At 40.4% G+C, this 17,414-nt stretch overlaps 1 protein-coding gene across 2 annotated transcripts in view; it reads left to right on the top strand.

Annotated features, from left to right (window-relative positions):
• Positions 1–16,252, top strand: part of gngt1 (guanine nucleotide binding protein (G protein), gamma transducing activity polypeptide 1) — a 57,823-nt gene extending 41,571 nt beyond the window's left edge. The window contains exons 1-3 of one of the 2 annotated variants that reach the window (XM_073054214.1): positions 14,245–14,343; positions 14,473–14,570; positions 15,549–16,252. In XM_073054214.1, coding sequence (XP_072910315.1) covers positions 14,490–14,570; positions 15,549–15,674 — 207 coding nt within the window. In that variant the 5' untranslated portion in view covers positions 14,245–14,343; positions 14,473–14,489 and the 3' untranslated portion in view covers positions 15,675–16,252. Of the gene's footprint in view, positions 1–14,244; positions 14,344–14,472; positions 14,571–15,548 lie in introns of those variants that run through there. The other variant, XM_073054215.1, reaches the window with a different exon arrangement.
• Positions 16,253–17,414: the final 1,162 nt, after the last annotated feature.

The following is a 17,414-nucleotide window of genomic DNA, read 5'->3' as shown; positions in this document are numbered from 1 at the left end:
TCATTGTAACCATCAGGTAGGAGGTACAGAAGCCTGAAGGCACACACTCAGTGATTCAGGAACATCTTCTTCCCCTCTGCCATCTGATTCCTAAATGGACGTTGAACCCATGAACACGATCTCACTTACCTCACTTTTTTAATTTATTATTTCTGCTGTCTGCATAATTTCTGATCTGTTCAATATATGTAAACTGTAATTGATTTGTTTATTTATTATTATTTTTCTCTTCTTCTTCTAGATTATGTATTGCATGGAACTGCTGCTGCTAAGTTAACAAATTTCATGGCACATGCCGGTGATAATAAACCTGATTCTGATTCTGAAAGGGAGCCTTTTCTGATTGGTTGCCAGTGACTGGAGGTGTTCCACAGGGGTCTGCACTGGAACCTATTCTTTTATCATTATATATCAATGATTTGGATGATGGAATTGATGGCTTTGTTGTATTGTTTGCACACAATATGAAGATAGGTGGAGAGGAGAGGCAGGTACGTTTGAGGAAGTAGAGAGGCTGCAGAAGGACATAGACCGATTAGGAGAATGGGCAAAGAAATGGCAGGTGGAATACAGTATTGGGAAGTGTATGGTCATGCACTTTGGTAGAAGAAATGAAAGGACTTTTCTCTAAATGGAGCGAGAGTACAAAAAAACTGAGGCACAAAGGGACTTGGGAGTCCTTGTGCAGGATTCCCTAAATGGTAATTTTCAGGTTGAGCCTGTGGTGCAGAAGGCAAATATAATGTTAGCATTCATTTCAAGAGAACTAGAATATAAAAGCAAGGATGTAATGTTGAAATTTTATAAGCACTGGTGAGGCCTCACTTGGAGTATTGTGAGCAGGTTTGGGCCCCTTATCTTAGAAAGGATGTGCTGAAACTGGAGAGGGTTCAAAGGAGGTTCATGAAAATGATTACCGGATTAAATTGCTTGTCATGAAGAGCATCTGATGACTCTGGGCCTGTATTCACTATAATTCAGAAGAATGAGGGGTGATCTCATTGAAACCTATAGAATGGTTAAGGGCATTGATAGAGTGGATGCGGATAGGATGTTTCCTATGGTGGGAGAATCTAAGACTAGAAGACACAGTCTCAGAAGAGACTCAAAGGAGATGAGAATGGTGAATCTGTGGAGTTCTTTGGCAGCTGTGGAGGCCAAGTCTTTATGTATATTTAAGGCAGAGGTTGATAGATTCTTGATTGGTCAGGGCATGAAGGGATACGGGGAGAAGGCAGAAGGTGTTGCGCGGAAACCGGGATCAGCCAATATGAAATGGCAGAACAGACTCAATGGGCCAAATGGCCTTATTCTGCTCCTGTGTCTTACTATCCTTTGGTCTGAGCCATAAGGTATAAGACATAGGTGCTGAATTAGGCTATTCAGCCCAACAAGCCTGCTCCAGAAGCAGAATTTATAATCAGAATTAAAATGTATCTGTGTCAAAGCAAGAAACATTTGATAGATTAAAGAAATTGGTTATTTCACAAGAGAGACTCTAAATTTGATACCACTACATGGTTCTAAGGCGCTTCAAAGCTGTGGAGAACAAAATGAAGAGAACAAAATTTCCACATCACATGTTTTTTTTCAAATATAAAAATAAATATTAGATAAAGTTTATCTAAAATGGAGTGAAGTTAGGTAGCATTTTTTTCTGATATTCTAATGAACATTTGTAAGGCACATGCAAATTTCTGGATTCCATAGTGAAAGTTTGGGGTAGTGCTTCCAATGTCCTTATCCTGACTGGTTTTAAGGGACAAGTGGGAGAACATTCTGTCAAGTTCCCAACCTTTTGCCTGAGTGTAAAGGTTCTGGCAATTTAGAAGGTGGGAGATTCGCCACAAAATGCATGCAGCTCATCCATTTAGGAAAGTGTACTCCAGGGATCAGTGTTTGGACAGTTTTTTTAGTCTACATTATTACAAAGATTTGTGGATGATACAAACAGCAATGAGGATAACTTGTGGCGGGATATAGACTGGCTAGTTATGTGGTTAAGTGTGTGCAGTGAAGTGTGAGGTAAGATGAATGAGGAGAGACAACAAATGATCCACCTGTAATCTGGTGCAAGACCTGGGCAAGTGGATTATTTTTTATTTATTTTGTTGCGATACATCGCGGAGTAGGCCATTCCAGCCCATCAAGCCAGGCCGCCCTGCACCTCCCAATTTAATGCTAGCCTAATCGTGGGACGATTTACAATGACCAATTAACCTACCAACCAGCCGGTCTTCATACTGGAGCATGCAGAGGAAGCCCACATGGTCACGGAAAGAATGTACAACCTCCTTACAGGCAGCGGTGGAATTGAACCTGATCATCTGTAATGTAAAGCATTGTGTTTATCACTATGCTACTGCCCCAACCCAAGACTTTCAAAGTTATCAGGCACGCTCAGAATGTGGTTATAAGGCAAACAGCCGTCTCATCATTATCAATGGAGGCAGAATGTAAAAGCAAGAAAATCGTGCAGTACTTCTGTGAAACACCGGTCTGGCTTTAACAAAAGCATTGTGTTAAATACTGTTTGTCCCATTAACAAAAGGATGTGGAAGCATTAGGGGGATCATAGAAGACTTAAAAGCATGATTCCTGGGATGAAGGACAAAAGCTTGAAGAATGTATAAGAGAGGTTCAGACAGTTTTCTTTGCAGCAGTATGAAGAGATTTTTGATAGGTGTATATAAAATGGTGAGCTGTATTGTCAGAGTGGACCGTCTAGGGCTACAGCACTGTGCAAAAGTCGTAGGCACCTGTAAAAAAAATTCTGTAAAGCTAAGATGCTTTCAAAATAAAGAAAAGTTTATATACAGTTTTATGAGAAAATTGGCTGGAAGGTTGGCGAACATCTTGGCGAACTTGCCACAGTTCTTCAGCAGACATTGGCTAACTTGCTTGCTTCTGTCTCTCCAGATAACTCCAGACAGCCTTGACGATGTTGAGATCAGTGGTCTGTGGAGACCATACCATCTGAAATCATATAAAAATTCTAGGGTGCCTAAGACTGTACATTCAGTTGTGGAGGAGTCCAGGACTGGAGATCACAAATATAAAATAAAGTTAAGATTACTGCGAGTGAAAATTTTCTTAAGCAGCATGTGGTTGGACTCTGGATGCACTTCCTGCAGATGGGATGGAGGCAGGTTCCACATTGGCCTTCAAAAAGGAATAAAATTTGCATACATAGATAGAAGGAGCGACTGAGTGGAATTAGTGAGTTCCACTGAAAGAGGGTCCAAACAAAAGGGCTGAATGATCTTGTTCTGTAGTACAGCTATTCCTTAATGACATTGAACACCTAGGAACTACGACTTTTGCTGTCTTTTGGCGGATAGAATTGCCTGCCGCCTATATTACCTATATCTTCCATTTCAACAAGTGCCCTCAGGATACTGTGAAGGGGTATAACCTAGCAGAGGAATGCCACTGTGGTCAGGTCTCTGGCACTGAGTCTAACTCTGTGGATCAGAAGGGAAGTGAGGGTGAAGAAGCAAGCTGTAGTCATAGGGGGTTCTTTGATTAGGGGAAACAGAAAGGACGTGCTGTGGATAGAATGATATTCCTGGGTGGTATGTTACCTCCTGGGTGACAGGGTTAAGGGCATCTCGGATCGAATGCACATCATTCTGAGGTGGAAGGGTAAGCAGGTAGAGGCCATGGTCCATGTTGGTACCACTGACAGGGGCAGGAAGGGTAACAATGTCCAGCAAAAAGAGTTCAGGGAGTTATGTGCTAAGTTAAAGGATGTTGTGCAAGGTTGTAATCACAGATTTGCTATCTATGCCACATGCTAGTGAGGTCAGAAGTAGGAAGATCATACAGTTTAACACAAGGCTAAGGAGATGGTACAGGAGGGAGGGCTTTATATTTTTGGATCATTGGGCTCTCTTCCAGAGAAAGTGGTCTATACAGCGGGATGGTTTGCACCTGATCTGCAGAAAAGTTATTATTACTGCATGTGGGAGTTTTAACTCGAGTTTCAGGGGAATGGGAATCAGAGCAACAGAAAATATATAATGGAATGGTAGTGTAGGAAGATGTTGCTAAGCCTGCATACAAAGTCAGGAATGAAAAAGGTCAAGCATGATGGGGCAACTGTTCTGAGCTACGTATATTTCAATGCAAGGAGTACTGTAGGAAAGGTGGATCAGCATGGGGAATTATGATATCAGTGAGGCTTGGGTGCAGGAGAGGCAGGGCTGGCAGCTCAATATTCCAGGTTTCCATTGTTTTAAACATCATAGTACAGGAAGGACTGAAGGGGGAGAGGTGGCATTAAAAGTCAGGGAATACGTCACAGCAGTGCCTGTCAAGACAGAACAGAGAGAATATCTAGTGAGCCTTTATGGATAAAACTGAAGAGTAAGAAATGTATGACCACATTAATGGGATTATATTATACTGTAGACCACCCAAAAGAGAAGTACCGCCTAGCGGAGCAGTCATCATCAGAGTAGACTGAGTCAGAGTAGGAAGGCTTTGGTGAGAACAGGTGGAATCAGGGTAAGTTCATTCCTTATTTCTTATTCAACTCTAGAGAGAATAGGGTGTGTGTCTACAGACACTGTGTTCTATTCTGGATGTCAAATGTGGGATTTCTGGGAGACTCCCAGCCTTCTCGATGCAACTCCTCAGAGACTGTGTTAGGAACTGGAGCTGCAGCTCAATGACCTTCGGCTTGTTAGGGAGAGTGAGGCAGAGGTAGACAGGACCTACAGAGAGGTAGTCATCCCAAGGCTACAGGGGACAGATAAATGGGTGACTGTCAGGAGAGGGAAGGGGGAATGTCAGATAGTGGAGATCACCCCTGTGGCCATCCCCCTCAACAGTAAGTACTCCATTTTGAGTACTGTTGGGGGAGATGACCAACCTGGTGGAAGCAACAGCAGCTGTGCCTCTGGAACTTGGTTCTGGTCCTGTGGCTCAGAAGGGCAGGGAACTGAAGAGGATAGCAGCGGTAATAGGGGATTCTATAGTCAGGGGGACAGATAGGCAACTCTGTGGATGCAAAAAGGAAACATGGATGGTAATTTGCCGCCCAGGTGCCAGGATCTGAGATGTTTCTGGGCGTGTCCGCAATATCCTGAAAAGGGAGAGTGAGCAGTCAGAAGTCGTAGTACATATTGGTACCAACAACATAGGAATAAAAAGGGAGGAGGTCCTGAAAAAAGAATATAGGGAGATAGGAAGGAAGCTGAGAAGCAAGACCTCAAGGATAGAAATCTTGGGATTGCTGCCTATGCCATGTGACAGTGAGGATAGGAATAGAATGAAGTGGCAGATAAATGCATGGCTGAAGAATTGGAGCAGGAGGCAGGGATTAAGATTTCTGGATAATTGGGACTTCTGGGGCAGGTGAATGGGTTGTGCTTGAATCTGAGGGGGACCAATTTTCTTGTGGGCAGATTTACTAAAGCTGTTGGGATTGGTGTGAACTAATACGGCAGGGGGATGGGAATCAGGATGATACAGCTAAGGATGAGCCAGCAGGTTTACAAGTAGATGATGGGTGTAAGAAAGGACAAGCCAATGATTGGGTACAAATGCAGACAGAGCAAAGAGTTACATTGTACCACAGAGGCAAAATTCAAAATGGTGAAGAATGCAGAACTAAAGGTGCTGTATTTAAACGTAGCATTTGGAATAAGGTGGACAAACTTAGAGATTGGTCGGTATGACGTTGTGGGAATCACTGAGTCGTGGCTGAAAGAAGGCCATGATTGGAAGCTTAACATCAAAAGATATACTTTGTATTGAATGGACAGGCAGAAAGGCATAGGTGGTGGTGTGGCTTTATTGGTAAGAGATCGAATTCCATCTTTAGAAAGAGGTGACATAGGGTCAGAGAATGTTGAATCTTTGTGAGTGGAGTTAAGAAACTGTAAGAGTACATAAATCATTATGGGAATCATATATAGACCTCCAAATAGTAGCCAAGATGTGGGGTTGAGATTGCAAAGGGAGCTGGAAAAGGCATATAATGCGGAACTTCAATATGCAAGGGGATTGGGAAAATCAGGTTGCTGTTGGATCACAAGAGAGGGAATTTGTTGAATGCCTACGAGATGACTTTTTAGAGCAGCTTGTGCTTCAGCCTACTCAGGGAAAGGCTACCTTGGATTAGGTGTTGTGTAATAAATCAGATGTTATTAGGGAGCTTAATGTAAAGGAACCCTTAGGAGGCAGTGATCATAATATGATTAAATTTATACTGCAATTTGAGAGGGAGAAGCCTAACTCATATGTATCAGTATCACAGTGGAATAACAGGAATTACAGAGGCATGAGAGAGGAGCTTGCCCAGGTGGATTGGAGGAGGATACTGGCAGGGATGACAGCAGAGCAGAGATGGCTGAAGTTTCTGGGAAAAGTTCGCAAAGCACAGGATAGATATGTTCCATACAGGAAGAAGTTCTCAAATGGCAGGGTTAGGCAACCGTGGCTGACAAAGAAAGTTAAGGACTGCATAAAAGCCAAGGAAAGGGTATATAAGTTAGCAAAAGTGAGTGGGAAGTTGGATAATTGGGAAGTTTTTAAAATCCAACTAGAGGCAACTAAAACAGCTATAAGAAGGGAAAAGATGAAATATGAGGGCAGACTAGCCAGTAATATACAGCAGTATACCAGAAGTTTTTTCAGTTACATAGAGTAAATGGGAGATGAGTGTTGATATTGGACCACTGGAAAATGATGCTGGTGAGGTAGTAATGGAGGAGAAAGAAATGGCAGATGAACATAATGGATACTTTGCATCGATCTGTACTGTGGAAGACACTAGCAGTGTGCCAGAGTTCCATGAGTATCAGGGAGCAGGAGTGAGTGTCATTGCTATTACAAAGGAGAAAGTGCTAGGCAAACTCAATGGTCTTAAGATGGATAAGTCACCTGGACCAGGTGGACTATGTCCCAGAGTCCTGAGAGAGGTTGCTGAAGAGATAATGGATGTATTGGTCATGATCTTTCAAGAATCACTTGATTCTGGTATGGTCATAGAGGACTGGAAGATTGCAAATGTCACTCCACTCCTTAAGAAGGGAGCAAGACAAAAGAAAGGAAATTATTGGCCAGTTAGCCTAACCTCACTGGTTGGGAAAGCGTTGAAGTCTATGATCAAGGATGAGGTTTTGGGGTACTTGGAGACTAATGATAAAACAAGTCAAAGTCAGCATGGTTTCTGTAAAGGGAAATCTTGCCTGACAAATCTATTAGAGTTTTTTGAGGAAATAACAAGCAGGGTGAACAGAGGAGGGGCAGTGGATGTCATTTACTTGGATTTTCAGAAGGCAATTGATAAGGTTCCACACATAAGGCTGCTTAATAAGATAACATCCTATGGTGTTACAGGAAAGATACTGGCATGGAGAGAGGAATGGCTACAGGTAGGAGGCGGCAAGTGGGAATAAAAGGGGCCTTTACTTGTTAGCTGCCGGTGACTAGTGGTGATCCTCAGGGGTCAATATTGGACCACTACTTTTCACATTGTTTGTCAGTGATTTGGATAATGGAATTAATGGTTTTGTGGCAAAGTTTTCAGATCATACATAGATAGCTGGAGGGGTAGATAGTGCTGTGAAAGCAATGTGATTGCAGCAGGACTTAGACAAATTGGAAGAAAGGGCAAAAGTGGCAGATGGAATACAGTGTTGGGAAATGTATGATAATGCATTTTGGTAAAAGGAACAATAGTGTGAACTATTATCTAAATGGGGAGAAGGTTCAAACATCAGAGGTACAGAGGGACTTAGGAACCCTCGTACAAGACTCCCTAAAGCTTAATTTACAGGTTAAGTCTGTGATAAAGAAGGCAATTGCAATGTTGGCATTTATTTCAAGGGGAATAGAATATAAAAGTAAGGAGATAATGCTGAGACTTATAAGACACTAGTCAGGCCACACTTGGAGTATTGTCAACAGTTTTGAGCCCCATATCTCAGAAAGGATATGTTGTCATTGGAGAAGGTCCAGAGGAAGTTCACAAGGATTATTCCGGGAATGAAGGGGTTAAAATATGAGGAACATTTGGCAGTTTTGGGCCTGTACTCACTGGAGTTTAGAGGAATGCATGGGGATTTCATTGAAACCTACTGAATGTTGAAAGGACCAGATAGAGTGGATATGCAGAGAATGTTTCCTACTGTGGGGTATGCAGAACTAGAGGGTACAGCTTCAAAACTGAGGGGAGACCCTTTAGAACAGAGGTAAGGAAGATTTTTTTTTTGCCAGAGAGCAGTGAATCTGCAGAATGCTCTGCCACAGACTGCAGTGGAGACCAAGTCCATGGGTATGTATTTAAGGTGGAAGTTGGTTGTTTCCTCATCGGTCAGGGCTTCAAAGTATATGGTGAGAAGGCAGATGTATGGGGTTGAGTGGGATCTGGAATCAGCCTTGATAGAATGGTGTAACAGACTTGATGGGCTGAATGGCCTAATTCTACACCTATGCCTTATGGTCTTAACAGTTTGTGGAATTTAGAGGAATAACTGTCGAGAGATCACAGATAGTTGCAAGAAACATAAGGTTGTGATAGTAGGTGATTTTAACTTTCCACATTTTGAGAGGGACTCCCGTACTGTAAAAGGGCTAGATGGGAAAGAGTTTGTCAAACATGTTCAGGAAAGCTTCCTTAATCAATACATAGAAAGTACCAACTCAAGAAAGTGCAATACTAGATTTCTTATTTAGGACTGAGAAAGGGCAGTTGACAGAATTTTGTGCAGGGTAGACAGCGCATCTAGCGATCACAATGTCATTAGTTTCAATATGACATATTAACGGAGAAGGTTAAGTCTAGTTTTCAGGTTAAGATGCCAAATTGTGCAAAGGCTAATTCTGATGGTATCAGAAAGGACCTGGCAAATGTGAATTGGGACAGGTTGTTTTCTGGCAAAGGTATATGTGCTAACTGGGAAGCCTTCAAAAGGGAAATTTTGAGGGTACAGAGTTTACACATTCCTGTCAGAATGAAATGCAAGAATAACAAGTTTAGGAAAACTTGGTTTTTGGAAAGATATTGAGGCACTGGTTAAGAATAACACCAGACAACAAATCTTTTTCAAAAGTGTTGCTTCCTCAGAATTTTTTTGTTTATGATAGACTGCTTGAAAATGAACACAGATATAATTTCAGACTACTTGTATCACATAGGAATTTGGAGAAACAACAAATTAACTTTTATTGAATATAAAATGTTTAATTGCATAATGGCACTGATGCTTTGCAATAGTTCAACTAAGTTAAAATATTTTGTTAATGATTTTCATTTGTACTCAGGCTCAGTGTCTGAGGCTTCTCGCTTAAGTGTCCAATAATAATTCATCAGCATTGATGGATTCCAGTTGCCCTGGTATCTTTTCTCCATGACCATAATGTCCTGGAAAAACCTTTCACCATGCTCGTCACTAACAGCACCAAGATTTGCAGGGAAGAAGTCTAAATAGGAAGACAGAAAATGAATCTTTAGTGACATGTTGCATCTCATGATTTTATATGCTTGAAGATTGCTTTCAACCAGCTGCATGTAGTTTGGTGCTCTGTAGATGTGGAGAAAAATTTCAACAACTTTCTTGAATGCCTTCCATGTGATTTTCTCCAGTCCCATTAGAAATTCTTCAAATTGCGTGTCATTGATGACCTGTTTGATTTGTGGACCAACAAAAATGCTTTCCTTAATCTTGGCATCAGGTATTCTTGGAAGCATCTGTCTGAAATATCAAAATCCTTCATAGAAATTTTTGTGCCTGGTGATAGCAAATTCCATCCTTGCAGTCCTGAACCCAATAATTATTACTAAAACCTGTTCTGCCATGCAGCAGCCATGCTGCCTAAGCATGCCCAAGCATGCCTGGACAAGATAGGAAACTTTCCAACTTACATTGTAGGCAACATTTTAATTGACTTGAATTATGAATTCGAATAATAAACATAAGTGATTTCAAGAAATGGTGCGTGATAAGGAAATGTCATGGTGATTTTCACGATCAGTAGCCCAAACTTCATAAGATACACCTAAAGGTATTCAGGAAGCAAAATCTTTGTTGTTCAGTGTAAAGAGAAAGTGCATAGCAGCTATAACCAGGTAGGAACAAATGAAATACTTGAGCAGTATACGAAATGCAAGGGAACACCTAAGAAAGAAATCAGGAGGGCTAAAAGAAGACATAAAGTTTCCTTAGCAGACAGGGTGAAGGAGAATCCTAAGGGATTCTTCAGATATGTTAAGTGCAAAAGGATGGCAAAGGACAAGATTGGTCCTCTGGAAGATCAATAGTAATCTATATATGTACCCTAAAAGGATGGGGAAATGTTAAATGGAGTCTTGGTGCCTATGTTTACTTGGGAGATGGACACATGGTCTATAGAAATGAGGCAAAGCAGCAGCAAGGTCATGGACCCTATACAGATTACAGAGGTGAAAGCGTTTGCTGTCATGAAGCAAATTAGGGTGGATAAGTCTCCATGGCCTGACAAGTTATACCCTTGGACCCTGCGGGAGTGCAGAAACTGCAGGGGCCGAAGCAGAGATATTTAAAGCAACCATGACCATGGTTGGGGTACCAGAAGATGGAGGATAGGTAAATGTTGTTCTGTTTTTTTTAAGAAAGGCCCCTACAATAAACTAGTAAATTATAGACTGGTGAACCTGACATCAGTAGTGGGAAAGTTATTGGAAGGAATTCTAAGTGACCAGATGTATAAGTATTTGGATAGACAGGGACTGATTAGAAATAGTCAGCATAGCTTTGTGCATGGTAGATTATGTCTATCAAATCTTATAGAGTGTTTCAAGGAAGTCACCAGGAAAGTTGATGAAGTCAAGGCAGTGGATGGTCTCTACATGGACTTTAGTATGGCATTTGTCAAGGTCCTAAATGGGAGGTTGGTCAAGAAGGTTCAGTCACTTGGTATTCAAGATGCAGTAGTAAATTAGATTATACATTAGCTTTGTGGGAGAACCCAGAAGTGGTAGTACATGGTTGCTTCTCTGACTGTCAACCTATGACTAGTGGAGTGCCACAGGAATCAGTGCTGGGTCCGCTGTTGCTTGTCATCTATATCAACCATCTGGATGATAATATGGTAAACTGGATCAGCAAATTTGCAGATGACACCAAGATTGGAGGTATAGGAATCAGTGAGAAATACTATTAAAGCATGTAGCAGAAACTGGACCAGCTGGAAAAGTGGGCTGAAAAATGGCAGATGGAATTTAATGCAGACAAGTGTGAGGTGATACACTTTGAGAGGACCAACCAGGGTAGGTCTTACAAGGTGTGTGGAAGGGCACTGAGGAGTGTAGTAGAACAGAGAAAGAATCATAATTCCTTGAAAGTGTTGACCCAGGTGGATAGGGTCCTGAAGAAAGCTTTGGGCACATTGGCCTTCATAAATCAATGTATTGAGTACAGGATTTGGGATGTTATGCTGAATTTGAATAAGACCTTGATGAGGCCTAATTTGGAGTATTGTGCCTAGTTTTGGTTACATACCCAGAGGAAATATATAAAAAAGATTAAAAGAGTACAGAGACTTGAGGACCTGAATTATAGGGAAGGTTGAATAGGTTAGGACTTTATTCCCCAGAACGTAGAAGATTGAGCTTAAATTTGATGGAAGTATACAAAATTATGAGGGGCATAGATAGAGTTGGGTGGTTGGGTAGAGATATATCTCTACCAAAGGAGGTGCAAGGCTCTCTTCCCCTCCGCTAGCCTGGGGTCACCCTTGGGAAAGGTGTAGAACCAGCTTAACCTCCTGATCAGGGTCAAGTGAAGCCATGGGTGCAGGTGGTAGGTAGTTGCATGAGCAGCTGGTGCATATCACAAGTCCTGGCTATGTAACCAGACAATTTCTGAAGGGTGTTGATAATGGCTGGGATCACCATCTTGTAAAGACTGTCCAGAATAAGGCAATGGCAAACCGCTTTTGTAGAAGAATTCGTCAAGAACAATCATGGTCACGGAAAGACAATAATCGTCCACGTCAAATGACATGGCACATGATAATGATGATGATAGTAAATACAAGCAAACTTTTTCCCCTGAGGTTGATTTAAGACTACAGCCAAAGGTCATGTGTTAATGGAGAAAGGTGAAATGTTTATGGGGAATATGAGGGGAAACTCCTTCACTCAGAAGGCGCAGAGAGTGTGGAACAGGCTGCCAGTAGTAGAAGTGCAGTCTACTTCAATATTTAAGAGAAATTTGGATATGTTCATGGATGCAAGGAGTATGGAGGGCTATGTACCGGATGCAGGAGCTTCAAGTCCTCCACCACTATGATCAAGAACAGTTCAACCATCAGGCTCCTGAACCAGCATGGATAACTTCAGCCACCTCAACACGAACTGATTCTGCAACCTACAGACTCACTTTCAAGTACTCTACAACTCATGTTCTTAATATTATTTATTTATTATTATTAGATTTTGCATTTGCACATCTTGTCTTCTTTTACTCAATGTTTGTTTGTCCATCGTTATGTAGTTTTTCACTGACTCTATTGTTTTTCTTTGTGAATGCCTGCAAGAAAATAAATCTCATTGTAGGGTATGCTGACATATATGTGCCTTGGTAATAAATTTACTTTTAATTTTGAACATTAACTGCAGTTAAACTGAGAGCAGCATAGTAATTTTAGGATGACGGTTCTTCTATATTCAGGTGTGGTCACCAGGTATGTTGTTAATCCCACTCTCTACACAAATGATTATCAACCCATGAATGGCAGGATTCAGATCAAGTGATTTGATGCTTTCAATTGCCATCTTCCTCTCCACTACTGATTTGTCACCCTGTTGATTCAGCTCTTAAATCTATCAAACCTCGAATCTTTCCATGTCTCACCCCTCCCACATCGAATTACCTGACCTTTCCAATTCGGCTTGGCCCTTAAATTGATCAAACCTCTGATCTTTCCTCACCTTGGCTCCGCTGCATTGAATTCCCTTCAAGTCCCCTCTAGCAGCTCCGGCCCTGACATGCTGCAACCAGTCAGCTCCAGCAAGACTCCAGCCACACCATCGAAATGTCAGATCGTAAAATGACTCAGCTGAACTCTGTCAGGGAAGCCACGGGCCTCTGTTTGCAGCAATTGTTTACCAGAAAAAGTATGAATAATGAAGTATTTAGTTGCTTTGTTGTTTCATTGGCCACCGTCAAGTTGTTGCTCAAACCGGCAAGTAGCGCCATCTTAAACCAGAAATATAGGCCTGATCCACCCTTTGAGTAGACATCCAGCATCTCATCAACCCTTCAGCTTAAAAAAGCTAATTTTGGCCTGTTGCTTCCGGAAGCACAGGGGTAAACTGAAGGGAGGAATTTGGAATATCTGTGAGGGAGGCAGGGGGCCACTGCAACTCATTGGCAGTGTACATCCAAACATCTCAGGCTGACTAAAAAAATCAATATGCTTCAGTAATACGGAATTTTATGAGGGAGCTTAAACACCTCATTTACCTCTGTAGCTATGCTGTATAAGTTTTAGATGACAACCAAAGAAATTTGCAAAAAAATCGTTAAGCTCTCACAGTTATCTTACTGGCACGTGCAGAATTTGGGCTTCTCTAAATCTATTTTATCCTCATAAATTGGCAAATAAAATCCATTTCTATCCAATTGTATCACATGTAAACATACCTGCAATAGACGTTACCGTTGAGTAAGACTGCCCTCTTCAACTCCGAATCAGTAGACTTTGGCATAATAGAAGCTATACTTCTGCAGTAATTTTGAAGAGATCAGCATGTTTCAATCAAACAAAGGATAAATATTTAAATTTAAGTCTATGTTTAGAAGAGAATAATTGTTAGTTCTATTTTAGCGTTGTGTACAATGCGATATCTAAAATGTGTGCTTATTATAAGTGACTGGGACTGCATGAATCAGCTGGCCAGTTCAACAGATGTTTAAGAGGCGATAAATACTCTGATAACCGACTTTTGCAGCTTACGGCTACTGACGTCAGCATGATCCACTTTATTAATAAATGCAACTTTAAAATAAACAAAAAGTATGTTTACAGGAAAGCTGACGAACCAAAGGAAGGATATGTGTTTTTAAAAAATATACATTTTTTTTCTTTGGAAGTTGCGTATGCAGTTCCAAAACAATATGTTTGGAAAGGAAGGATTTTCTATCATTCCACTTAATGCACAAATCTTTTAAATCTGGTGATTTAATCATATTATAGATTAAAATATTATGGGCACCGCTTTAAAAGGGTTGACGGCAGACTGCGGGATCACTGGTTGTGGCGGTGGAGTGGGGACAGAAGGTGGGCAGCTGCTGTGGCGGGAGAGCATCCTTCGCCACTTCTGAGTTTCAAGCGTCCGGGAAACTGGTGAGCCCATCGCCTGCTTGTTGTATTATGACATGCTCTCGCCGCTTTTTAAAAAAAAATATTAAAACTGAACTTGAAAATTGCGATTGTTTTGATACTATTCTGAACGAAAGTTGGTTTATTTTTAAGGCAATTATAGAAGGCAAATGGAAGATTTAACAGATAAAGACCGTTTGAAAATGGAGATAGAGCAACTTAAGAAAGAATTGCCTTTAGAGCGGATGCTGGTAGGAACTTCTGCTTATGTTTCGGAACAGTAGCATCGCAAAATCTTGCATCTGTTGGTGCTGTTTTGAGGAATTATAAATATTGTGTGTCTTCTCATTGCTAAGATTCATTTCAACATTTCCAAACGGCAAGCTTCCCAGCAATATTAAAGAAATTTGATTAAAGGTCGAGAATGGGAGAAACCAATTTAAATGTCATGCAAGTCTCAGGAAAAAAATACATTTTAATAACATAATTTGAATCAGCAAGCCATGTATAACTATGAATTATAGTTTAGTGTAATGAGAACTTTTTCATTACTAATAACCATGGAGTGCAGGGATCTACCTAGCTGATCCTAATTAAAGTTGGGCTTGGTGTATTGTTCTTTTTAACTTGGAGTAGATGAAATGATATTTTATAAATATAAATGTTAGAGTGCATATTAACTTGAACCTCAAATCGTTGTTATAACACACTACTCTTAGCTGCAATGTCCAAAATGTTACCATTTAGATCCCTGTTGCATTGACCACTTACAATAGACAGTAATAGAAGATAACTATCTTTAATGTGCTTAAGCTTTTTACAGTTAAATAACTTTTGAAGTGTAACCTCTGACAAATAGCTGTATAAAAATGACCAGATAGTCAAATCCGATAAATGACTAAATATTGGTCAGGGCATCCGGATTAACTCTCATCTTCCAAATAATAATGTGAGGTATTTTGTGTCAACTTTAGAGGATATATAGCCTTTGGAACACACCTGTAAGGGCAGCAGTCTCTGTTCTGACCCCTTTAATAATTGGCATCTTCGCAGTCTAATAAAGTGTCAACATACATTTTTGAAATGAGAGTTCTGTGATACACAGACAAGAGTGGCACTCTTTGAGCCACATGGCTGCCAAATTAAATTCCAAGATGTATTATGTTTAGATTTTTGCCATCATTCCAATTGTCTTCTGGTGCTTATGGTTTGGCATTGAACTATTTCAGGTATCCAAGTGTGCGGAGGAACTGAAGGATTACATTGAATCACAGTCTGCAGAAGATCCTTTGGTAAAGGGGATCCCAGAAGACAAGAACCCCTTCAAAGAGAAGGGAGGCTGTGTGATCTCATAAATCAGATAGCACTCGCATATACTCAGGTCATCAGGGTATTTTCCTACAGCCTAGTAATTGTTAGTACAATGAAACCCTGTAGGTGATAAACCTGAACGAGGGAAAAGGAATGGGTACATTATCTACATTGGCATGTAGTCTTTATTGCTATTGAAATTAAAAGGCATTTCTGCAATGTTGCAAATAAAGTCGAAAATTTGGCAAATTCAATGATGAATGGTGTTAACATTTGGAAAACAATGTATACTTCTGATACTAATCTGTAAGGGTTAAACCTATAAAATTATAACTTAAGTTCCTTCACAAAGTAATAATACTATTTTAAAATGGCATTACAAATGTGTACATATCCTAAAATGTGTATAGGATACAATATTAGAGAAAGTGTATTTCCTATTTCAAAGCATATTGAAAATGCGCAAAATCAAATGTTTTATTATGTATAAACAGGTAAGAGTTACACTGATGTTTTTAAACATTTTAATACAGAATTTAACACATCTGAGCTTCAATTTAATGCATTTGTACAATACAAATACAGTTATTTATACATTAAAAATAAATGCTTGTGAGTTGAAGGATTTTTGTGTTCCTGTTTTCCCTACTATTCAGTCATCAAAAAGAACACCAGACCTCTTTCACTGCTTTAAAAGAAACCTCACAGTCCAGAGATGCATATAGAATGGGATAAATTAGAGAAGGTGAGTGAATATTTGATGGAAGTTCTCAATTAGTTGAGAAGACAAGTATAGAGTCAGGAACTTCAAATGGAAGAATCCAGGCAGCTGAGGTAAAAATGGAGAGAAGTTGCACAACATGCCAGTTTGAGAAGGATCAAGAATTAAAATAGATTAAATGACAAGGATGAGAATTTTTAAGTTGGTGAAGTAGAGGAAATTAGTTTCGGAAGGGTAAGTATGATTAATGAACAAGACTTACTGTGGAGGGAAATTGTATGTTGCAGAAATTTGGACAATTTGAAGTTTCTAGATGCTACTGAGATGAACAAGATTCAAGTCCACAAAAGATGGCCATAGATAAGAGTGTCAATGCCAAATAGGTGGAGGTGATCAGACGTTTGAAGGGGAATACAATCATATGTGGTGGACAGTAAATGAGATATGAAAAACATGTCAAGATCACAGAGAACTCCCAAGAGTGAAAACTATTTAGTTCATCCTTTGGGTGCAGCCAGGATAAATCATTAAATCATCACACTAAAGAATGTTTGTTTCAAGTGTTATGAGGAATGAATTTTGGCCTTTTGAGTGCTAGCCTGAACAATAACATAACTTACTTAGGAGTGTAGATTAAGATGTTACTTCTGCAAAGGTTGTCTCAGGAACCAAGAGAGAAGAGGTAAAGTCAGGCCAAAGGGTCTTGGCCCGAAATGTCAATTGTTCCCTTTTTCCATAGAGGCTGTCTGACCTGCTGTATTCCTCCAGCATTTTGTGTGTGTTGCTTGGCTTTCCAGAATCTGCAGATGTTCTCTTGTTTGACATGCGGTAAAGGTGGAATTGAGTGCAGTTGGTTTATGTGCAAAATATAACTGGCCGAACATTTCAGATTTATTATCGCATGGACATAGAAACATACAGTGAAATGTGTCATTTGTGTTAACAACCAACACACCCAAGGATGTGCTGGAGGTAGCCTGCAGTACCACCACACATTCCAGAACCAACATAGCATATCCACGATGTTCAACACACAATACATAACAATTTAAGCAGCAAAAAC

This window comes from Hemitrygon akajei, chromosome 8 (genome assembly GCF_048418815.1).
Source record: "Hemitrygon akajei chromosome 8, sHemAka1.3, whole genome shotgun sequence".
Taxonomy (NCBI): Eukaryota; Metazoa; Chordata; class Chondrichthyes; order Myliobatiformes; family Dasyatidae; genus Hemitrygon; species Hemitrygon akajei.
This window is presented reverse-complemented; position numbering and strand designations above follow the sequence as displayed.